The following is a 25115-nucleotide window of genomic DNA, read 5'->3' as shown; positions in this document are numbered from 1 at the left end:
AGAAAGAGAGAGCCAGCTTTTAGTAGAGCGATTCATAACCCACTGTCCGCTACCCTCTTCCCTCCCAAAGTTCCAGCGTCCTAGAGGGAAGTCCTTGGGGAAAAACTGGCTGTCCTCGGAGGGGGAAATGTTTGGACATCATGAACGGGAGGTGGTGCAATTTGTAAACCTGTTTCCAAGCTACCCCTGTGTCTCTTAACAGGACTGAGTGTTTCACAGACTGGGACAACCTCGCATAAGGCCTTTGCAGTAATGCGGAAAGACGCCATGGGGAGGCCAGAGCACCCTCCAGACTGGTGATAGCAGGGGAGGAAGATTCGTGGATCCAGTCCACTATGAAGCAAAATAGGCATGCAAGATTATAGCCCCTAAGGTTAGGGAAATTATGACCACCTTCCTGTTTACCCAGCATGAGCTTCTTTAGTGCAATGCAAGGCCTTTTACCCGCCCAGATAATTTTCGTAAATGCAGAGTACAGCAGACGGACATCAGCATGACGCAAAACGAGGGGTATTGTTTGTAGGGGATATAGGAGGCGGGAAAAGCGGACCATTTTGATTAAGTGGCACCGTCCCATAAACGTGGGTGGCAAACCTATCCATTTCCTTAGTTCCGGCTGTATTTTGCTACTTTGATAGTTCAGCCGGTATAATGTGTCCGGTGTTTTACCCACCCTAATGCCTAAGTAGGTGACCGAAGAGGAAGCAATTTTAATTCCAACCCCTGAGACGTGGGGGGAGAAGTGCCCAAGGGAAGTAGTTCTGACTTAGTGACATTTGTCTTGTACCCTGAAAAACTACCGAAAAATATGAGAAAATCGAGAACCCTCTGCAAAGATTGACCTGGCGAATTCATAAATAGCAGAATGTCATCCGCAAACATAGTCAGCTTAACCGTGTCGTGGCCCACTTTAATGCCCTCATACAGATTGCACGACAATAGGTTTCTAGCTAGCAGCTCTATAGCCAGATCAAAAAGGAGAGGTGAGAACAGACATCCTTTCTTAGTGAAAAGGGGGCAGAGAGAATCCCCGGGGTGCTTATTCTCCCCTTTGGCTCCAGGTACACCCCCCATTATATATAGTCTCTAAAGGCCCCCCTGATTCCAAAGCGAACCAGTCCCATGGGACATTGTTGAAAGCCTTTTCGGCATCTAAAGCTACAAGAGCCGGCTGATCGTCCGGCTGGGGCTGATGCTGTAATCTGTCCAGAACCGTCATCACCGCCCGAATATTCATGGTGGCCTAGCGATTTCTAATAAAGCCCACCTGATGCTGCCCCACCAAAGTCTGCATAAATCAAGATAACACATCCGCTAGAATTTTAGAAAGCAATTTGATATCCTGATTTATCAGGGATATGGGCCAGTAGGATCCAGGGTCACTAGCATCCTTGCCGGGTTTAGGCAAAACCTACATATAGGCCATCGATGCCTCTTTGGACACCCTTCCCGTGGTCATAAAGACATAAAAAACATCACGGAGTACAGGGGACAACTGGGGAAGAAGGGCATTATAAAATTCCCCCGAGTAGCCGTCAGGCCCCGGGGGTTTGCCATTATGGAGAAAACTGATAGCTGACTGGATTTCCTCCTCGGTCACTGGGGCATTTAAGACATCCCTCTGGTCCGATGTCAAACAGGGTAAATCAAGACCCTTCAGAAAGTCCGCCACTGCAGAGACATCAGAAGGGGTGTCTTGGTATAATTTAGCATAATAGGTGGCCAGAGATTTATTAACGGAGTATGTAGCATTCCATCTTCGCCCCTTAGTTTAGTGACATGGGCCGGTTGATGGCGGCCCTTCGCCAGGTTCTCTAACAAGCGGCCTGCTTTATTTCCCTGGCGGAAAAGTTCCACTTCGAAATAGGAGAGTCCATCTCTCCAGTCTATCTATCCATAATTCAAATTGAGCTCTGGCTGCCTTCCATGCCTCCTTAGTAGTCAAAGGTAGAGTGGAGAAAGAGGGTAAACGCCTGAAGCAGCTATAACATTTGAAATGCGAGGTACGTTTAAGGGAGTTGAGGTAGGACATCAGTTTGCCTCGCATAACCGCTTTGCCTGTTTCACAGTAGAGAAGAGGGTCTGAACAATGTAGTGTGTTTGCACCACCAACGACCACCCCCGCAATTGGTCTATGAACGACTCATCCCTTGTTAAGAGGGATGGGAAGTGCCATAATATGTCAGTGCCCCCTGGGCAGGTGGGCTGGAGGGAGAGGGTCGCTGGTGAATGATCCGAGATAACCAATTCTCCAATGCTCACAGCCTGTATCCAAGCACCCAAACGAGCACTAACAAGAAAAAGATCGATACAGGACCATGACTGAGGAGCATGGGAAAAATGAGTAAATTCCTTATCGTCTGGGTGGGACACCCTCCAAACGTCTATTAAGTCAACACGATCTAGCAAAGGGGGAAGCACACAGTCAGGTTCGCGGTACCCAAGAAGTCCCCTTCCTATCTACATGAGGGTCTAAAACAGAATTGAAGTCACCCCTTATAACTTTCCAGGGGGAGCTGTTAGACTGAATCTGGTTGGCTAGATTCCCCCCAAAAAAGAGCAGTTTTCCCCATTAGGCGCATAAACATTATAGATGCTGAATACCTCTCTATTGTGTTCCAACTGAAGGTGGGACACCCTCCCCTCTAAATCTGCTACATGAGAGAGTAACGTAAATGGGAAAGATTTGTGTATTAAAGTTAGAACTCCCGCCTTACCCTCCACAGCTGGTTAACCATAAAAATGCACACTGCTTCTGCATCCGAAAGAAATTCTCGCCGGACAAATGGGTCTCTTGCAATAGGACTATATAGGGGTGAGATGTTTTCAAGTAGCGAAGCAAGAGTCTGCGTTTATGAGGTGAGTAGAGATTTTGACATTCCATGTTATAAAATTGGACATAATAGTAGTACAAAGTGGGACCTGTCAGGTAAACAAATAGAGAGGTAGCAGCAGAGCATCGTGCATTGTGTGAAACATAATGGAGCATGTACGGGTTACAAAAATGGCAGAAAAAGAGAGAACATAGGCACATAGTAAAATAATGTCACCTACAGGCTGCAGAAAACAACAAAAGGAACATAAAAAAAAACAAAAAATCAAACATCTCGGGGACCCAGGACATGCCCTAGCATACCGCAGGGCGCGACCAATCTGAGTATGGGACCCCCTTTTTGCGGGTGATAGAGGAGAAATGTCAACCCATACGAACATAGTAGCATCTACTCTCCCCTGCCCCCAGGTCAGTATGGTACTAAGGCAATAGTCCCCAGTCTTATAATGGATAAAATGGAGGAAAAGGGGGCAGACCGACCAAGAAAAAAGGGGGCACCCAGACAAAAGAAAAAGCAAAAACCTGAGAGGATCAGCAGTAAAACGTGGTGTAGTCCCGTAAACTTGACATGGAAGCAACTGGAAGGATGAAAAGGATATTACAGCTGGAAGCGACAATTGGATTTATAGAGGGAGGTGCAGATAGAACAGAAGGCTCTGCAGCATTTCGCCACCTCCACTGAAAAATCTTCGAAAATCAGCAGTCTCATTCCGTTGACCACAAGTGGCTGATACTTGCGTCTGTAAGCCCTCAATATGTCAACTTTGTCGTTAAAGTCCAGGAAACAAAGAATGGCCTGGCTAAGACGGTTCGCCAGTGCTGCAGGCAACAGCTGATCCAATATGGTGTTCTCATTCAACCCTGCAGGGATGAGATAAGCCCAGGGCTTTAGGAACATCATGCTCACAGAAACTTTGCAGGTCCTCTGGAGTAACTGACTCCTTAACGCCCACAATGCGCACATTTATTTCTCCTCGACCTATTTTCTAGGTCTTCCAGTTTCTCACCCATCCATGAAACATCATATTCAGCAGACTGTATGCGCCTCCACAGCGCGGGTATCGCCATTTTCCAATGATGAAATACGTTCCACCTCACCAAGGCTGGAATGTTCATTATCTTCTAATTGTAGATTCTGGAGCGCAGATCTGAGAGCTTCCTCCACAATGCACTGCACACTGGGGGAGATTTTTGTGCTACTTCAGCTGTCAGCAGTGTGAAGTCTGGTGACCCTGGCTGGAGTTTACAGGCAGGGCACTGTCCTTAGTGTTGGGGAGGGTCATCTGTCCCTTATGTGAGAGCCCTCACCTGAGGTAGAAGAATGTGCAGGGGCCGAGGGAAGGCTTGGAGCGGCTTCCATCATTTCAGCACCGGCATCAGCGCTCACTGAGGGAGATGAGGCCTCAGGAACAGCGGGAGCAGCAGTGAATGCAGAGCCTGGAGGTGCGGCGGCAATTTTATCAGCGCTGGGTTGCAATGCTGGGAGACTGCGGTCCGCACCGCTTCACAAAACAATCCATGGTGGGGGCCGCTGTGATGTCAGGGAGGTAAGTGGAGCAGATCTCAGCAGCTACGGGCGGGTAAGATAGCTGGGGGGAGTGGGAGCCTCCTTACGGTGCTGCCGCCATCACCCGCGCCGGAACCGTAAGTAAGAATTTTTTATAGAAGTCATTTACACATCTTTTTAACTTTCTGGCACCAGTTGATTTAAATAAAATAAAAAAAATAAAGTTTTCCACCAGAGTACCCCTTTAATTAGACTAAATTAAAATTCGAAGTTTTATCTGGTCTTTGACAATGCTGAACTACTTTTTTATTGTTTAATTTCACCATGGCACTTGTAGCTATCCGTGCGGTCCCGACCCTCCCCCCTTCAGAGCGGTGAGATGATTGTTTCATGAATCTAAAACTACTTTTTATAGCTCTGTAATAATTCACACATTAAGGTGACTGCATTTTGCATTCTCTATCTGGCTATGGTAGCTGCAATTGAACTATTGAAAATTGAGTCAGCAGGTTTGGTTGGGGCGCACATGTAGCAGTTGTAGTGGCTTTGCTTAAATGCTGCATTCATATCAATTTTTGTATCCATCCAACATATTATTGAAACTGATGGCCTAAAATAGAATTTTGGATGCATGCACTCCACCATTTGTGAATCTGGCAGCGGAATCCAGCAGGTGAATTTCCAAACTGAAACCACAGCAGACCACGGTATAAAGTCAGAGTCAAAAGCCAGATATGGTGATAAAGCAAGCCGACCAAAGACACTAGCTGACTCTGTTTGGCTCATTAAAATAAATGGGGTATGGCAATGATCTGGCAGGGATACGGCAGCAGGCGGACTTACAACTCTTCCCTGCCGAACTCTTCTGTCCGATGCACAAATCTTGGTGTGTATGTATCCCTAATGGTATGTTTAAAATATACTAATCGGTTTTGTCTATAAATGGTAGCTATCAGGCATATGGTAGTACATTTTCACATGTTTTTGTCTGTTTTATGAAAAATAAGAAAATTGTATACAATTTAACAGATTAAAACCAAAGTGATATGGTTTACAGTGAAGATTTTACATACAAAGTAATGTTAAAAAAAAAATCATCTGATTTAATTCATTTTAAAATCAGGATAAAAAACCATGGTCATCCACAATTTTCCCCTTGGCAAAAAATCAGATGAGAATGTAAACTGATCAAAATGTGTGCATGTGTTGGATACGATTTGGCAATAGTCAATGGATACATCTAGATGTACGATTTTCAAGAATAGAATTGTGTGAGTTGGAGGAATGCAAAAATTGTGATGTGAATACAGCCTAAAAAGACCCTATTAATGTGATCTAAAGTTAGTTTAGTTTATGAAGTATGTCTGTTCTCTAAACACAAATATTCACCATAAAGTTCTGAAAGGGTAGAAACATCTCTTCTTAGAAAGTCAGTCTTTTTGCCCGAGGGATCTACTCTAGCACAAGCATGTGTTTTGCATATTGCATTAGAATTATAGATGCATGTGGTGCAAAGCAATGATGACTACAGCTTGTGCATTTTCTTTGCAGATCTCTGGATGGTAGACTGCAAGTGTCCCATCGGAAAGGATTGCCTCACGTCATATACTGCCGCCTCTGGAGGTGGCCGGACCTGCACAGTCACCACGAGCTCCGGGCAATGGAAATGTGTGAATACGCTTTCAACATGAAGAAGGATGAAGTGTGTGTAAATCCATATCATTATCAGAGAGTAGAGACTCCAGGTATGTGAATATACACTGCAGCCAATGCAATGAGTAGTGTCTGATACACAATAAGGGAATTTTATGTAATAGTAATTGACCTTTCAATATCCAAGCAGGCAAAATAGAGGGTAGGGCTTCTCTTTTTTTTTTTTTCTTTTTTTTTTTTTTTTAGGTTTTAGTTTTGGTTTATGGATGTTTAGACTATGCCTCTCTAAAGTTTATGAATGCCATTTGAGTCTTCAGAGCTATTTTTCATGTCAAAAGTAAAGGAACCCTGATAGACCCAATAAAAGTGAATGGGTCCATCAGTTTGGATCCGTTCAAAATTGGATGCATCAAAGGTGTCATGGCTTCTGGTAAATAGAAGCCAGGAAGCTAGTGTGAATAAGTTGTCTGCTATCTCTCTGCTAAGAGCTGGATAGTTGTTATGGTATTAGATAAATTATATCTTTCCTGGTGCTAATGATGGTTGCTAAATAGTTTTTTTACTCAGCCAAATGGCAAGGAGGGGGGCTGAGCCACTTTAGGGCCACACCCTGGCATGCCTTCTTACTTGCCCTTACCTCAAAGCCCCTCTTTGATTGATGTAAAAGGGTGGCCATATGATCAAAAAGGGGTTGGGAGGTGAGGAGTTATGCTAGGTTGTGACATTTTAGCAGCTCAGCCCCACCTCCTTGACTCTTGGCTGAGAAATGAAAAGGCAACTTTATAAATCTGGCAATCACCATCAGCTCCAGGAAAGGGTCAGTTTGCTTATATGCCCTAACAGCTATCCAACAGTGTCTGCACCTCGTAGCAGCAAATGCAGCTGACCTATTCCCTTTAATTTATATTGGCATACAAACCTGCAGAGACACTTGTACATAGCTCTGTGCAATTTGCATCTGCCCGAAAATATGTGGCTGCAAGAGTAGGAAACACACCCCATAAAGGAGTTTTATATAATATATATATATATATATATATATATATATATATATATATGTTACAATGCTTTCCAAAGATCTCTTATGAGGGACCAACATTGTAGAGAAAATAATAATGGCCAATGTCCAGCCCATGTCTTGCCCTGGCACCATAATCTATAACAAACATAAAGGTATAGGTAATAAAACTTGTTCAACGTGTCTGGTCATTGGGAAAACCCATAACAGCACCAAAGTGGTTAACAGAAAATTGAGCAGTATAGGTAAAGACTTTATTTACGGGGAGAGCACACATGACTGATATTATTTCCTGCATGGGTGCTTACAGCATGGAGAGCAGTAGAGTCACCTCCATTCTGCTGCCCTTCCTGGGAAATATAGTATAGCTATGTAAGTTGGTTTTGATTGTGATTTGTGTACATAAAACATTTTTCTATAGGTATTTTTATTACAAATCCTAAAATGGTGCAGCAGTGTCAGATGGCGTTGGCATACTATCCCTTCCTTCACGACGTCCTTAAATGGCTAATGTGGAGCCACCATAATGGTTCCATAGCGTCACTGATGTTGTCTCTATTTGTAAAATCTACATAGAATAAAACTTTTCCTTCACTTTTTTTCTATATTTTGTCTCAGTTCTGCCTCCTGTGCTAGTCCCAAGAAACACAGAGATTCCTGCAGAATTTCCTCCTCTCGATGACTATAGTCATTCCATCCCAGAGAATACCAACTTCCCAGCAGGCATTGAGCCCATAACCAGCTACATTCCAGGTAAGGATGGAAGCAGCATTTTTTTCCATCACATTTTGTGTCATTATGTAGTTGTTTGACATTTGTTATGTTTATATTTTTGAGGGCCAAGTGCTTCTAAACTTAGAATTGTGAAGTGTTCACCTTGTATTTTACAGTGTACATATACTATAGTTTACTACATCACAGAAAGTAACTACAAAGTGGTGGAAATTTAAAATAGGATTTTTAGAGATCGGGTGTTTTCCTGAGGGTAGAGAACGATATAATACATGTTCTATAACTCAATGACCAAAGCAGCTACGGCCTTAGCAACACGGCAAGGACAACCTTATTCCACTTTAAAGGAGTAAAGCTCGAAAACAGCGTTTGGAAGATTTACTTCCGAATGCTGGCCAGTGGAGTACCCCTTTAAATGATTATTTTTTGGGAGAAAAAAAGTTAAAGGGGATGTCTAAGATTTTAATATTAATGGTCAAACCTCAGGATTTGTCATCATTATCAGATTGTTGGTGTCTGACTCCCATCTAACCCAAAGATCAGCTGGTAGAAGGGGCTGTGGTTCACCCGCTACTGCAATTCAGTCCCATTCACTTTAATTGTACTGAACATTATTAGGTACAGATACTACCAAATGTCCAGAGCTGGGCCTGATAAACAATGGAGAGTTGGCAATGCTCACCAGACCACTGTTGCCTCCTCAACTAGTTGATCTGTGGCAGTGCTAGAGGTTGAACCCCCACCAATCTGATCTTGGCCTGTGCCTAAGGGGTGATATCCATTAGTGTGCGGTATACAGTACTTAGGGGTAATACTCCTAACATATAACCCTAGCATACATCTAAGGCTGTGTTCACACTCAGCTAATTGCTGCATGTGTTTTTCTCCGCGAATGACCAAAATGGCAGATGCAAATTAAGCAAACCGTGGTAAAATATACACTTTTTACAGTGATTTTGGTAATTAGTGGCAAAAACGTCTGTGGTAATTAGCTGCGGTACCACTAATTAGCCACAACATGTAGCACAGCCTAAAGGCACAGATTTTGGTGCTGAAGTCCATATCAGTTCTACACAACTGAATCTTTCTTTGTCTTTACTGTGAATTCATGCCATAGTCACCACAGATTAGCCCCATTGTATAGCAGTTATGTACATTCACAACTGTGACATGTAAACTGAAAATCTGTGTCAGGAATTAGGTGGTTTGTCTGTGGTTTCTGACGACAATAATTAGGGCTGCGTGTTCACTAATGTGTTTACAATGTTTTCTTTCTACCTCTGCCTGTAAACTTGGTAAATAAGGGTGAATGGGTGAGTGAACTCAAAAGCATGCATACAGCCTAAGTACAGTGTGCTTTTAATATATATATATATATATATATATATATATATATATATATGTGTGTGTATAGTGTATGACTGTAACAAATGTTGCATATTTCTTTTCAGAAACTCCACCTCCTGGTTACCTGAGTGAAGATGGGGAAACTAGTGATCAGATGAACCACAGCATAGACTCAGGTAAGACGTGCAGAGCTAAGGATTAGGAATAGACTGACTAATGCTTCAATTCTTCCTCTAAAATTACTCTATTGCAACATGTAAGCGCCAGTCCCTGTTGCCTCTGATATTTGTATTTACTATCATTGTCACTATTATAGGGTCGCCGAGCCTGTCTCCAAACTCCATGTCTCCTGCGCATAGTAACATGGGTAAGTTTTTGGTTTTCTAGTTTATTCCCCCAAAAATTGTTAATGATTATGTAAACAAAACAGTGTTTTATATACATGAAAATGTTCAATGGATCCATAAAGGAGTTAGTTTGTATGAGATGTCCAATCTGGTATTTGGGCGCTCTTGCCAACTACAGGTGCCATATTCAATCCATTAATGGGCACTGTCATGAAAAAAACTCTCTACCACATATCAAAGGTTTGAATAGGTCAAGACCTGAATGTTTAGATCCCTGACTGATCACAGGAATGAGTCGGGAGAAGTGCATGCTTAGAGCATTTTCTCCCGACTCTGTGTCACGTGACCAGAAAGGACTAATATTGTAAGTCTATGGGGCCATCCTGGCTTGTTCTTGTCATCAGTAGGTTCTGAACACTCAGACCCTGACCGATAAAAACTTTTGACATGTACCTAGAACTTGTTAAAAGTCTTTCTGACCATTTCAGGATTCTTTAATTGCACATTGCAGACACGTTTGGTAGTGCCACATGTAATAGTGCCCCTACTGAAGCATAGTCATTGTATAATGAGAAGTTATGCAACTTTCTTATATGTATTGTGTTTGTTTTTTATTATTTCCAGGATCTCTGCTTGTAGACATTAAATGGAACATCCTTTTAGGGTACGTTCACACGTACAGGATCCTGCACAGATTTGATGCGCAGGATTTGTAACTACAGATTTGAAGCTGTGCCCAGTAATTTAATTTACATTGAAATCTGCAGCAGAAAATCCTGTGCATCAAATCCTGCGCATCAAATCTGCGTACGTGTGAACGTACCCTTATACATGGTAAAATAAATTTTTGCAATTAAGTTACACATTTTTCAACATCAGTCACCAGGCTTATGTTAAATGTATCTGTCAATATAAATGAATTGCGATGTGTCCTAGAGACCTATTTAGAGTTTTCAGTATTGTCTAATGGCCATGGCCTCTTTCAGAAAGGAAATGTCCTTACCAAACTGCAAAAAAATTTCAGGAGTTGTTTAAAGGGGTACTCCGCTGCTTAGCGTTTGGAACAAACTGTTCCGAACACTGGAGCTGGGAGCTCATGATGTCATAGCCCCGCCCCCTCATGACGTCCCTCCCCACCCCCTCAATGCAAGTCTATGGGAGGGGGCGTGACACGCCCCTCCCATAGACTTGCATTGAGGGGGCAGGGCGTGAAATCATGAGGGGGCGGGGCTATGACATCACGAGCTCCCGGCTCTAGCATTCGGAACAGTTTGTTCCAAACGCTGACCAGTGGAGTACCCCTTTAAGGAACAGGAGTTCAAAGTGGTGACTTGGCCTCCAAATTCTCCAGATCTCCATTCAAACTAGCATCTGAAGGAAGTGCTAAAAGCAAAACCAATCTATGGGGCCTCACCTCACATCTTACAGGATCTGCTGCTAACATCTTGGTGCCAGATACAACAGGACACCTTCATACGTCTTGTGGAATCTATGCCTTGGTGCTGTTTTAGTAGCACATGGGTGGCCTGCACAGTATTGGGTGGGTGCTCCTCATGTTACAGGTGTAAATATCAGTGCCGCAAGGCATTTTATGTTTCTTACTTTCTCATGGGACCCTTCATTAATTTTGCTAGAGGTGACTCGGAGTATGGTCATGCATTGCAGCGGCTGCCATTGTGTACAGCTAAGAGTTCGTTCATACAGCTGTTGAGCTAAAAAGAGCTCCATCGGGCAGTCTGTGCATGTCATATTTTTTTTTCTCCTGTAAAATACTGGACACCTGTCGGACCCCATTCAAGTAAATCGGATCCATAGGGACTCAATGGTGTCCATTGTGCTCGGAGACCCAAAGGTGTCAGTTGTGCTCTGACCCATGCAGGGTCTGTTCAGCACAAAATAAAAGATCTGATCGGACCCAGAACAGGATGGAGCGCAACAACTGTGTGAACTTAGCCTTAGTTGCAGCTTGCTGATATATACTGTTGCAGTGAACTTGCTGACTTTAGCATTGTACATAGAAACTCACCTCAAAGTGCCCTTTGTGCTTAAACCACAACAGTCAGCCCCGGGCCTGCCTTAGCAGATACATAGGCTTTTGGTTAAAGTAGGGCTTATGCCTGCAACCAGAAACATTCATTACATGATTTATATACCATATATCATCTCTGTATACTGTTAACCTGCAGCTTCACTGGTAAACTAGCACAACAAGAATACTGTATCTTGTAATGCACACAGTATACTAGATCATATTTATAAAGATAAAGGAGCAGATAAATTTTGTTTATAAGTGTAAAGATTTTCCTGCTGTAATAATCTGCTGCTACAAGTGGACACACAGAGCTACCTGGCTGCAGCGGGGAGCTCGCTCTGTAGTCCCTCTAGTCCAGTGTTTACCAAACCAGGGTGCCTCCAGGTGTTGCAAAACTACAACTGCCAGAATGCCTGGACAGCCAAAGGCTGCCAAAGGCTGTCCAGGCATGCTGGGAGTTGTAGTTTTGTAAGATCTGGAGGCACCCTGGTTGGGAAACCCTGCTCTAGTTACTGCCGCCTGTGCATCCACAAAGTGAAATATGCTGCGGATGTGCACCCTGTGATCCTGCCCTAAGGGTGTATTCTCATATACAGAGTCATGTGCATATTTGATGTCGCAGATTTAATACTGTGTTCAGTCATTTAGTTTGTATTGAAATCTGCAGCTTTAAATCCTGTGCATAAAATATGCACAGGATACTGTACATGTGAACAGACCCTAAAGGGGTAATCCACTTTCTCCCCCAGACCACAAGCAGATTGCATGTTGTTAACCCCCCTCTGGAACCTCCAGCAATCAGCTATAATCTATGAGAAGATCCGGCAGAAAGTGTTCACCTCCCCTGCAGCGCCACCACAAGGGTTAATGAAGTATGATGCAGTGACCATTGAAATCAATAGCTTCTTTGTGTAATGCATGGGCCCAGACCAGAGATCTGGACAGAAACCTTGCACAGTGTCTACTTTGCTAGTTGGGGGCCCAAAATCACAGCTATTTGTGTATAGTAATTTCTGTCACCTGCCAGGTAGGAGTCTGCAGATAGCGGTTTTGCTCCCCTGTTCAGTGGGTGAGCTTTCTGATGACCTGCATAAGGCTTAAGCATCCGCACGCAGGATCTCTATGCTGGCACGTTAATCCCAGATCTTGCTTTAGCCTTGTCCTGATTACTCAGAGATTTCCTTGTGAGGCTGGGGCACTGGGGAGTACATGTGTAAAGGACACGGGCTTCTGCTGGGCCCTTATCGTTTTTTTGGCCACAGAGTCTCCTCTTTCCAGGTCTGTGACTCAGTCCTTCCCATCTGCTGTAAGCTCTGGCTCTCACGAAGTATGAGCTGATCCGCCGTGGCTTTGTTATAAATGCCCATATTCTGAATGAATCACAAGGCAATAGATGCAGCCAAGTGACTATGTCAGGCTTTGTGTATCATAAAGGACAACTGACCACGCTGTGTCAGTGATTCCCATGATATCACTAGGTTAGAGAATGTGCACATATGGAATAAAGCAGTGTTTCCCAAGCAGGGTTCCTCCAAGTGTTGCAAAACTACAACTCCCAGCATTCTCTGTACACTGAGGACGAGCGGGGCTCTGTGCACTGAGGACGAGCGGGGCTCTGTGCACTGAGGACGAGCGGGGCTCTGTGCACTGAGGACGAGCGGGGCTCTGTGCACTGAGGACGAGCGGGGCTCTGTGCACTGAGGACGAGCGGGGCTCTGTGCACTGAGGACGAGCGGGGCTCTGTGCACTGAGGACGAGCGGGGCTCTGTGCACTGAGGACGAGCGGGGCTCTGTGCACTGAGGACGAGCGGGGCTCTGTGCACTGAGGACGAGCGGGGCTCTGTGCACTGAGGACGAGCGGGGCTCTGTGCACTGAGGACGAGCGGGGCTCTGTGCACTGAGGACGAGCGGGGCTCTGTGCACTGAGGACGAGCGGGGCTCTGTGCACTGAGGACGAGCGGGGCTCTGTGCACTGAGGACGAGCGGGGCTCTGTGCACTGAGGACGAGCGGGGCTCTGTGCACTGAGGACGAGCGGGGCTCTGTGCACTGAGGACGAGCGGGGCTCTGTGCACTGAGGACGAGCGGGGCTCTGTGCACTGAGGACGAGCGGGGCTCTGTGCACTGAGGACGAGCGGGGCTCTGTGCACTGAGGACGAGCGGGGCTCTGTGCACTGAGGACGAGCGGGGCTCTGTGCACTGAGGACGAGCGGGGCTCTGTGCACTGAGGACGAGCGGGGCTCTGTGCACTGAGGACGAGCGGGGCTCTGTGCACTGAGGACGAGCGGGGCTCTGTGCACTGAGGACGAGCGGGGCTCTGTGCAGTTAGGTTCTGTGACATGCTATGGGCTCATACATGAGGATGATTGACAAGCCAGGAGCCAGCACAGAGCCCTGCTTGTCCTGACCTCACTTCCTGTGTTTGGACTCCTCATAGACACACACAGGCAATAGCTGCAGGGACAGCACTTTTTCACCCAAAAATATACACTTTTTTTTTACCAATGTATATTACAAATAAACATATAATGGTGTTGTCTACATTATATAAAAAGTTTTTGTTGATGACAGGTACACGTTAACAAAAATAAATGCAGTAGAGTCACAAACCATATGTGAAATGACTGTAACAGTACAATATAGGAGTTCATATGAGCTTACAATATACATGCCTGTGAATAAATCGTTCTTTTATTTCTGGTAATCCCAAATGATAAAGTGATTTGGTGGGGGGCTGATTTATAGGTCCCCCACCAATCCTGAGGAAAATAGGGCCACACAGAACTAGGGCTCATTTTCCATCCTTACCTACGTAAGCGTACACCCAGCTGTGCAGAAAACTGCAGCCCACCCCATTCACTTGAATAAGCCTTTGTTGCATTTTTCCTGTACAGTTGGATCCTCACTGATCATAAAGTGCTCGTAACCTAGCTATATGCTATTGCCTTATAAGACTGGAATATGACTAATAAAGTTTAAAGCTTTGGTGTCATGTCAAAATTTTTGATTGCATCTGGTCTCACTCTTGAGACCCACTGTGATAGCTAGTTGTAAGACATGAAAGTTTGCAGCTGTTAGCAGGCTGCCGGATCCAAACTTTTCGCTGCATAGACTTATACAGAAAAAAGGTCAGATTTGATTGACAGCCAGGGAGTGAGGGGCAACAGTGCCACAAACCTTCACTGCTTATAACTAGCGATCACAGCGGGTCGCAGAAGTGAGACTGGTGTAATCAAAACTTTTGACATGACAGCTTTAAACTTTAAATGGGCACTATCATTAAAACTAATTTTTACTATTTCACTCATGGTAAATAAAAAAATCTTTCTAATGTACTTTGTTTAAAAGAAAATGAAGTTTTCTATGTTTTATGTTTAAAAAAGCTGCCACTAGGTGTCTTCCTACTTGTCCAGAGCACATTTCCCCCCATCTCTTGCATAGACTTTGGACTCCTGCTGGCCTGGCAGAAGTCCAAAATCAGGTAATGCTGAGGGGAGGGGGGGGGTGCAGCCTTAGCCAATCATAGCTCATCTCACACTGAACGGCTCTGGGCTATGTGTAGCAGAGTGAGGGAGGAAGTTCTCCCCCGTATGGCTTCAGATGATGTCACGCCTGTTGGGGAACCGCCCCTTCCCAGTCTGTGAATCTGACTGAGACTGAGCAGAAAATACAGAGTGATATCAAGGTAGAAAACAAAAAAATAATAAAAATAAAGGCAGGGGGTGGTTTATCACGATGGGAGCAGTGAACTGGGAGGATTATAAAATGTAACAAGATCATGAGAGGTATTCTTTAATAGTAATATTCCAGTCTCATATGACAGTAGCATATAACTAGGTTATGAAATCGCTTCAAGTGTATGGGGTCAGCTGCAGTTTCCTACACAGCTGGGTGCTCCCTTATGCAGGTAAGGACAGAAAATGGACCCTCATATGATAGTAACCACTGTATATGAATTAGCTGTGAATGTCTTCTATTGTTCCCTGTTATCTGCCTGTCCAGGTTGTAGAATTTTTTCTTTAATGCTTATTGACAGAATTGCCGATAAAAATATCTGCCCCCTGGATTTATACCTTTCACCTCACATCTCTCCGATTTCGGGAACCAGCAAGTACATTTCTATACATGTGTGAGCAATGCTAGCTGTGCACATTCATAGGCTCTGGACGCTTTAAAGTTCTTTCCTTCTAGAAGGTAGAATTGAGCGATCAGGTGTGATAGGATAGTCTGACAGATCAGTCCGTGGCACAGGGAGGCAAAGTGATCACCTATTAGTCACAGACCACATCTGTTCCCGATGAGTGTTGCATATCTATGTATATTTTTACAGTAAAGTGGATTGTCAGCGATTCTGTAAGAATAATATATTACGATAGCACTGTATATTAATATTAATATAAACATGCCCCTGAGTGCTCTCCTCCCGATCCCGTGGAAGTTGGCCGGATGTAGAGTTTAGGTCAGGCGGTTTTGGTTGGCGTGACGCCAGGCCTGAATATACGAGGGGCCTGTCCTTATCAGAGAGGTTGCAGCTTTGTGGGAGTGAGATCAGCTTTACTTAACTCGCTCGGCTCTTCCTCTTCTACAAGAAAGCTGTGGTTTTTGAGGCGAAAACCTCTATAGTGTATTAACTTTAAAGCGTGTTATTTCTTTTGCTTCAGCATGAAAGCGAAAAAAGTTTTATGTTGCACAGAGGATTTCTTATAGGCTTCTTCCTGGTGTACTATTTTATTATAGAGTTTTACAGCCAAGATTAAACATTTCCATTAAAGGAACATTCCCCCCCTGAAATTAAAACTAATCCTTTTGCCTTTTGTTAGGCATTGATCAATCCCTATTATTGCTAAATAACATGAAGAACTAGAGGTAGTCATGGTGGTTGTCGTATAAAAGCCTTCACGTTACGGTGTGGCACATTTACAGTGAATTTTACCCTGTGATACTGAAAGTGGTGAAATGCGCCGAGAATACAAAATGGCAGTATGATGATATCTGTGTGCAGAAAAAGTCTGCAGAATGCGAAGGAGGTTTACAAAATTGTATCTCCCTACCTGATGCTGTAATCTGCTGCAGAATGTGTCGGTAATTCTGTCCCATGTGGTTTCACCCTAACAAGTGTGACCTTGTTTCCCAACCGGAGTGCCTCCAGCTGTTGCAAAACTACAACTCCCAGCATGCCCAGACAGCCTTTGGCTGTCTGGGCATGTTGGGAGTTGTAGTTTTGCAACAGCTGGAGGCACCCCGGTTGGGAAACACTGAAGTATCAAGTGGATTATGTTCACACTTGCGTTACTCTTTTCCATCAGATTTCACTGCAAGTATATTGTTGGCCACCACAAATGACAAAGTTATGAGTTAACTACTGATGGGCCCCATTATTAGTAAGTGGAAATCGTTGTACACCATTGGGATCCAATGTTTTCTCCTCTTTTAGCCAGGACTGGTGGAAGGATTTTTCCCACCTTAGGCAAAAGCTAATTTTGCCGCCCCCTGGACTCCGCCCATTGGCCCACCCTTACTACTGGGGTGACTCCAGGGTTCAAGTCCCGGGAAAAAAAGTATGGGAACTCACCCAAGATCTCCACTCAATGGCTGGTCCTGCAGGATTCCTGCTAATGGGAACAGTATTCCTGCTGTGGAAAAAGTGCAGGAACTCTGTTCCCATGCATTCCTGCAGGACTTGAGTCCTGGGTGACTCACTGTAACAAACCTCTTACTCATGCTGCTGGCTGAGTAAGTGGTTCGGATGCTGGTTGTCTAACTGTCTTTTGGCAGGCAGAGTGGTGCCCCCAATCAATAGGGCGCTCTAGGCGGCTGCCTATTTTGCCTATAGGCAGTGCCGGCCCTGCTTTTAGCTATAAAATAGCATGAGGCTGCATTCTCCCCATCATTGAAGGTTTCTTTTCTAGAACCTTCATTATGAGCAGAAGCCATGAGTCATATTAGAACATATAAAATCTTTTGAGGAAAATACCTTTTTTATGGTATTAAAGAGTTAATAACATAATTTAACAATGAATAATCATTTATTTTCTGCTTTATGTATGCACAGATCTCCAGCCAGTCACATATTGTGAGCCTGCCTTCTGGTGCTCCATCTCATACTACGAGCTCAACCAGCGAGTCGGAGAGACTTTTCACGCGTCCCAACCCTCCATGACGGTGGACGGATTTACAGACCCGTCAAACTCTGAACGATTTTGCTTGGGCCTGCTGTCAAATGTTAACCGCAATGCTGCTGTGGAACTGACCCGGCGACATATTGGTAAATATAATGCATAATATGTAACGAAACTGTAGGGGTTGTATTTAGAGTTGAGCGAACTTACAGTAAATTGGCTCGTAGCGAACCTCGCAGCTCGGCTGTTGATTACTTTAGTCTGCGTAAATTAGTTCAGCTTTCCAAGGGCTCCAGTGGTCTGGAAAAGGTGGATGCAGACCTAGGAGACCTAAGACTGTCATCTCCGACATTTCCAGGCAACCAGAGCCCTTGGAAAGCTGAACTAATTTACGCAGACTAAAGTAATCAACAGCCGAGCTGCGAGGTTCGCTACGAGCCAATTTATTGTAAGTTCGCTCGATTCTAGTTGTATTCTCATAATGAGAGCTGGAAGATATGTGGAATAGACCCTGGTTTAAGAGACAATGGAAATATTTACTGTAGATGTCAAAAGTCAATGTAGCGTATTGTGCCCAGCCCCATTCATCCACCCTCCTCTTCCGGGTTCTGGGGCCCAATTCATTACATTTGTGCTTAGCCAATCACTGGCTGAGGCGAGACACCGCTATGGCCAGAGATTGGCTTAGCAGCAATTGATGGATTGATCACAAGCACCATAGAGAAGCATTACCGGAGGAGTGTGGGAGGTATATAATGTTTAAGTTTTTTTTGTATTTGTCAGCGCACAGCGGAGAATGGCCGTGGCAGCTCCCCGTATAGTATCGCGTTCGGAGCTGCGGCCATGGCTACTGTACAGGAGCTGCGTTGTTGCTGGGGAGACACGTGACCTCCCCTGACGTTGTGCGAATGTGCCACACAGCGCAGGAAGATGTCACACGTCAGTGCGGCCCTGCCGAGTGGGACTCATGTTTGTTTTTTCTAAAGCAGGCAAAAAAAAAAAAAAACATAAACATAATAAAAAACATTAACTTTTTTCCAGGGGACCCCTTATATTAAAACAACATTTTCAAAAAACATTTGACATGTCATAGAAACATATCAGTGTTTGTTCGGTGAGGGTCCTAGTGCTAAGACCCCCACCCATCGCTAACATGATTGAGCATTCACCCGAGACCCCCACCATTCACTATAACAGATAGGGGGATGCCATAGACTTTATAGACCACCCAGGATAGGCCATGAATTTCTGATTGGCGTTGTACTGCAAATGTTTTGAGCTTTTTACACCCCAACAAAAAATAAATAAAAAAACCAATGATAAATGATAACCCCTGCCCCAGTCCTTCTCCTGCTCTCATTTCATCTGCAGCAGTGCACGTTACTTGTCTTCCTTCACTGCTCTCAGTAATCCAGATGATGTTATTTATTGCATTAAATAGTTTACAACATACAGTAAAGTAAAAAAAAGCTCACAGGTCCTTATTTTTGGTCTGCTAGGAACAGTGTTCTAAACTCTTTCCAGAAAATGAACATTTGCGCCTAGGACCAAGTAACTGGAACAATTCGGCCGTTTTGTTAATTCGGTGGTTACAAAAAAAATGTTCCATTCTGGACCTTTAGAGTGTGAGAATTGAGGACCTCCCATGATATGAACCCCGTCCAAGGAGCATTGCAGGAACCTAGTGTGTAACCTCAACACACAAGAGTTCCCCCTTTTTCCCCACACACCCACAAGACAGACCCAAGTTACATTACTAACTGCGGTACACCGAGAAGCGTCTAGTCATCTGTTACTCCTATTCTTAGGCTGCTCGGTTGTTGTTTTTTTTGTTTTTTTAAACTTTCTTTTTAATAATGATTGTATTTTTTCATACAGAAATGTTTTGCATTAGTTGCACTTACTTAAAGGACCAACAAGACAATAAATCATGCCTTCTGGTCATAAGCTGAGAATAATCTCCTAGTACTTTGTATTTCTTGCCACTTGCTTAATACATAGTTACCATCAATATGTTCATCCTGAAGAGCAGTGTTCTCCAAACTGTGGCCCTCCAGATGTTGCAAAACTACAACTCCCAGCATGCCCGGACAGCCGTTGGCTGTCCGGGCATGCTGGGAGTTGTAGTTTTGCAACATCTGGAGGGCCACAGTTTAGAGACCACTGCTCCAGAGCGACCTGTGGCTCTCCAGCTGTTGCAAAAATACAACTTTCATCATGCCCTGACAGCCTTTAAAGGGTTACTCCGCCCCCAGACATCTTATCCCTTATGCGATACCCCCCACGCTCTCTCCTGCAGCACCCCCTATCATCTGGTACATGGCGCGAACTTCTGTCCGTGCCTGATGACTGGCGATGCAGGTCTCATGTCTGGTGATGCAGGCCTCAATGCAAGTGTATGGGCATTGAGGGGGCGGGGCGTGACATCACCAGGGGGCGGGGCGCGGCCGTGACGTCACGAGCCTCCGACCCCCTGCATCGCCAGTCATCAGGTATGGAGCAATGTTTGCTCCTTGCACCAGATGATGGGAGGTGCTGCAGGAGAGATCGCGGGGGTTCCCTGCGGCGGGACCCCCGCGATTAGACATCTTATCCCCTATCCCAGGCATAGGCAACCTTTCGACACTGTAGATGTTTTGGACTACATCTCCCATGATGCTTTGGCAGTATTTTGGCTGTAAGAGCATCATGGGAGATGTAGTCCAAAACATCTGCAGTGCCGAAGGGTGCCTATGCCTGTTTTGAAGGGGAGTACCCCTTTAAAGCGATAACAGTGAAATAGCATGGAGATAAAATAATCATGGTTATAGTATATGGTGACTGTCGGTGTTTGCAGAGCAGTAACTTTTATTTTCTTGTTATGTGTTCTAGGTAGAGGAGTACGTCTGTACTACATTGGAGGCGAAGTGTTTGCCGAATGCCTCAGCGACAGTGCGATATTTGTACAATCTCCAAATTGTAACCAACGCTACGGCTGGCACCCTGCTACTGTATGCAAGATACCTCCAGGTAATAGGGGTAATCAGGTACTACTTCCCCCTATATACCAGCATTACTTCTCCCTTTTAGAGTTGAAAGTGCGCGTGTCCAACCATTGCATCTTTCAACCAGGGAGACATGGGACCACTGTTATAATGAACAACTGGATCCCAGTGGTCTCAGAGCCCCATTGATCAGATACCCATCAACTATGACTGTTGTTTATAGAAAAACTCCTCTATATTTTATGTGGGCCATGAACATTTTTGGCTATTAGTATCAATACCATTAGGAAATCTGGGGTGAGGGGAATCTTTGCACTTAAAGGGGGTACTCCACTGGAAAATATATATATTATTATTTTTTTTTTTAATCAACTGGTGCCAGAAAGTTAAACAGATTTGTAAATTACTTTTATTTAAAAATCTCAATCCTTCCAGTACTTATCAGCTGCTGTATAATACAGAGGAAGTTCTTTTCTTTTTTTTTAATTTATTTTCTGTCTGACCACAGTGCTCTCTGCTGACACCTCTGTCCGTGTAAGGAACTGTCCAGAGCAGGAAAGGTTTGCTATGAGGAATTGTTCCTGCTCTGGCACAAGGGCATTAAGATGGAGGGGGAGTGGAAAAGGGGATTAATATGGGGGAGGGGGGTGGTGATTATCCCCCCCCCCCCCCTCCATCTTAATACCCTTGGGCCACTACCCCCCCCCCATCTCAATGCCCTTGTGCCATTATTCCCCTTTTGCCATATCGGATAATAATGGCACAAGGGGATTATGATGGAGGGGGGGGGGGGGGGGTTAATGGAAAAAGGGGAACAGAGGGAGGGGGGAATAATGGCACAAGGGGACTAAGTATCGCATTAGTATAAAGGTAAGCACACGCCATTATGAAAATAAGTAATTTTATGACTTATTTTGTCTGTGGGTAACTCTCGTGTGTAAGTTGTGCACGATTGTACGCACGAGGGGTGCCCGTGGACATACTTTCACCCTTTGGGGGTACAGCTGAGAACCACTGATGTAGATGTTAAGATAACTTCTGCTTTTCTTGTCTTTATTCCCAGGTTGCAATCTAAAGATTTTTAATAACCAGGAGTTTGCTGCTTTACTAGCCCAGTCGGTGAACCAAGGATTCGAAGCGGTGTATCAGCTGACCCGGATGTGTACTATACGGATGAGCTTTGTTAAGGGCTGGGGAGCGGAGTACAGGTTGGTAAAGGAGACCAGCAGGTTTATGATCCCATATTTACCGCGCAGACACCGAATATCTAAAGTAAAGACGCTTCGGTAACATGGGATTGGCGTTCTTCAGTCTTGTTTCAATTGGCGGATTAGAGGGGGTGAATTTTTCTATTTCTGGGATCTCCTAAATAGAATTAGTTGTGGCTGTGCGGAGTTCAGCCTCAATGTCCGGGGAGGTGACAACAGTGTGACAAATGCCATTATGCGGAGGGTGTAACACACATGGGCTGCCAGAGTGTAACATTCTGCTATTGTGGGAGCAGCAGACACTGGGAGCAGATCCTTCGCTCTGCCTGCTGGGTTCCAGATGTTCGGTGACCATTTAGGTGGTTAACTCCTTCCCGCCCGGAGAGCATATGATAGGCTATGGCAGAACCAGTGCAGTGATTTTAAAGGTGCCGCGTGCGGTAGGGGTTAAGTCTCATCTTCCACACTTGACAGCCAGTTTCAGTCCTGGCCCAGAGCCAGGGGAACTAATGGAACCCAGATGTGCCTCTGTTTGGCAGCCTCATTACAGATCCTGAGGTTTCTTGCTCACATTTCACTTAATGTCTTCCTTTATTAACCCGTTCTTTACCAAACCTTCAGCTCTCTGCAGATGACTCCTCTAACTTCAGAACTAACAAACATTGTAAAGTCATTGTATAGTGCAGTGTTTCCCAACCAGGGTGCCTCCAGCTGTTGCAAAACTACAACTCCCAGCATGCCCGGACAGCCAAAGGCTGTCCGGGCAGGCTGGGAGTTGTAGTTTTGCAACAGCTGGAGGCACCCTGGTTGGGAAACACTGGTATAGTGTGTCATTTTATTTGTGTTAAATGCAAAATAAATAAATGCAGGATTAGGGCATCTTTTTATCCATGTTTTAAAATCATGTCAAAACAGCATGAAATTTCAAGACATGTTTACGGTGTGTCTTGCGTGGCTTTTTATTTCTTATGACTTTTTTTTTTTCTCCTGCCGTCTTTCCTGCAGCCTTTAGGGGAAATTCTCAGGATAGAAAACTATGTATCCAGAGCAGGCTGTGGTTTGCTAAAACACCACTGACCCCAAAAATGCTACCAAAAAAATAGCCAAAAACCAAAACGGTGTAAATATAACCATTCTCATATTTCACTATAGACTTTAACATCTGGCTGTTGGGGCAAATGAAAATGTGTCTATACTCTGCGAGTAAATCTGGCTGAAGACATTTAAAAGCTCTGTGTATTAGCCACCAGTTCAGTTTATGGCTAATACAGAGTTATTAATTTGCATATTGTTGAAGAGAAGCATAAAGTGTCCGTGTCATTTAAATCAAATGTATCTTTTGACATGTCAGAAGTTAAAGCATGACTGCAGTCACACTCCGCAGGATATCTGTTTAAATCTCCCGTATCTTCGTAGCTTTAGGCTATGTTGACACAATGGAATTTCCATGCAGAATTGCCCGTGTGAACACAGCCTTAACGACAATGGACATAAATGTACGTCATGGTGACGTGGTACTTAGCGCACCATGACGTACATTTACGTGCCGTCATGCCCGGCAGGTCCCGGCTGCTATCAAAAGCCAGGGACCCGCCAGTAATGTCGGAAATCCGCGCGGATGTCCGCCATTAACCCCTCAGATGCCGTGATCAATACAGATCACGGCATCTGCAGCAGTGCGGTACTTTGAATGGATGAATGGATCGGCCACAGCGCTGCCGCGGGGATCTGATCATCCAGCATGAAGATGACCGATAATACTGAGCAGTGCTATGTCCTATACATAGCACTGAATAGTATTAGCAATCAACTGATTGCAATCAATAGTCCCCAATGGGGACGTAAAAAAAAAAAAGTCAAAAAAATGTAAAATAAAGAAGTAAAAAAATTTGAAAAATCCCCTCCCCCATTAAAAAAAGTAAAACGTCTGTTTTTCCCATTTTACCCCCCAAAAAATGATTAATACACATGAACGGTGAACAGCGTAAACGTAAAAAAAAAAAATCCAAAATTGCTGCTTTTTTGTCACATTTTATTCCCCCCCCAAAAAAAATTATTATAAAAAGTAAAACCTAAACAAAAGTGGTACTGATAAAAACTACAGATCATGGCGCAAAAAATTAGCTCTCATATCGCCCCATATACGGAAAAATGAGAAAGTTATAGGTGGTCAAAATAGGGTAATTTCAAACATGCTGATTTTGTTAAAATGGTTTGCGATTTTTTTAAGCGGTACAATTATAGAAAAGCATATAACATGGGTATCATTTTAATCGTATTGACCCACAGAATAAAGAAAATGTCATTTTTACCGGAAAGTGTACAGCGTGAAAACAAAACCTTCCAAAATTTGCTAAATTGTGGTTTTCTTTTCAATTTTCCCCACATAAATAATATTTGTTTGGTTGCGTTATACATTTTATGGTAAAATAAGTGATGTAATTACAAAGTACAATTGGTGACGCAAAAAACAAGCCCTCATATGTGTCTGTGGATGGAAATATAAAAGAGTTATGATTTTCAGAAGGCGGGGAGGAAAAAACAAAAATGCTAAAATAAAATTGGTCTGGTCCTTAAGGCCAAACTGGGCCTGGTCCAAAGGGGGTATTGCATGAAAAAAAAATTTTTATTTTTTTTTCCATATCAACTGGCTCCAGAAAGTTAAACAGATTTATTGTAGCTGTCTGGTGTAAATTGCCGATTTCGGTGGTTGGCCGGGCTAATCTAACAAAAATGGTCCTTATGCCGCAGTTGCTCTGTGTGCTGCAGAACTCCCCAGTGTGGATAGCAAAGATTTACTTTCACAGAATACAGCAACTTTTTAGACAATTAGTATGGGGGGGGGGGGGGACTGCACGGATTAAACTTGAAACATTGCAAAGGGCTAAATCTTCAGGTGGGTTGGCGCTCTTGCCTCGCAACTTCATCAGTTGAGAGGGTGGGCGGATAAATCTTTATTGGGGCCTACGGGTCGATTATTTATGGCTAAACATGGGGGGAGGGTGCCGCTACACATTCTTGAAATTGGAGCCCTGACCAGACCTCCGGACTCCTCTCCCACTACCCTGCTCCTATGTAAGCTCTGGGGCCATGCGCGCAAGTTACTAGTTATCACGAGTTATATATCGCATACACCGCTGTGGCGTAACCCAGGCTTGCCAGTTTTTTCCTCCTTCACGGATGCTGATTATTGGGAGAGGAGGGGATTGTGTGAACTGGGGCAGCTAGCTGTACAGGGGGTAGTAAGATCTTTTCAGGATTTGCAGGAGGAGTTTGTTTTACCGCACTCCTCATTTTACAGATACTTGCAGCTCCGTCATGTGTATGACACTCAGAA

The 25115-nt window shown here is 44.3% G+C and overlaps 1 protein-coding gene across 3 annotated transcripts in view; it reads left to right on the top strand.

Moving 5' to 3' along the window:
* Positions 1-25115, top strand: part of SMAD3 (SMAD family member 3) — a 117209-nt gene that overhangs the window by 88915 nt on the left and 3179 nt on the right. For all 3 annotated transcript variants that reach the window (XM_056571659.1, XM_056571657.1, XM_056571658.1), the window contains exons 2-8: positions 5892-6085; positions 7630-7764; positions 9195-9266; positions 9407-9457; positions 17520-17732; positions 20458-20595; positions 21634-21778. In XM_056571659.1, coding sequence (XP_056427634.1) covers positions 6001-6085; positions 7630-7764; positions 9195-9266; positions 9407-9457; positions 17520-17732; positions 20458-20595; positions 21634-21778 — 839 coding nt within the window. In that variant the 5' untranslated portion in view covers positions 5892-6000. The remainder of the gene's footprint in view (positions 1-5891; positions 6086-7629; positions 7765-9194; positions 9267-9406; positions 9458-17519; positions 17733-20457; positions 20596-21633; positions 21779-25115) is intronic.

Source organism: Hyla sarda, chromosome 4 (genome assembly GCF_029499605.1).
Source record: "Hyla sarda isolate aHylSar1 chromosome 4, aHylSar1.hap1, whole genome shotgun sequence".
In the NCBI taxonomy this organism is placed as follows: Eukaryota; Metazoa; Chordata; class Amphibia; order Anura; family Hylidae; genus Hyla; species Hyla sarda.
The sequence above is the reverse complement of the archived record's forward strand: the minus strand, read 5'-3'. Positions and strand labels throughout refer to the sequence as shown.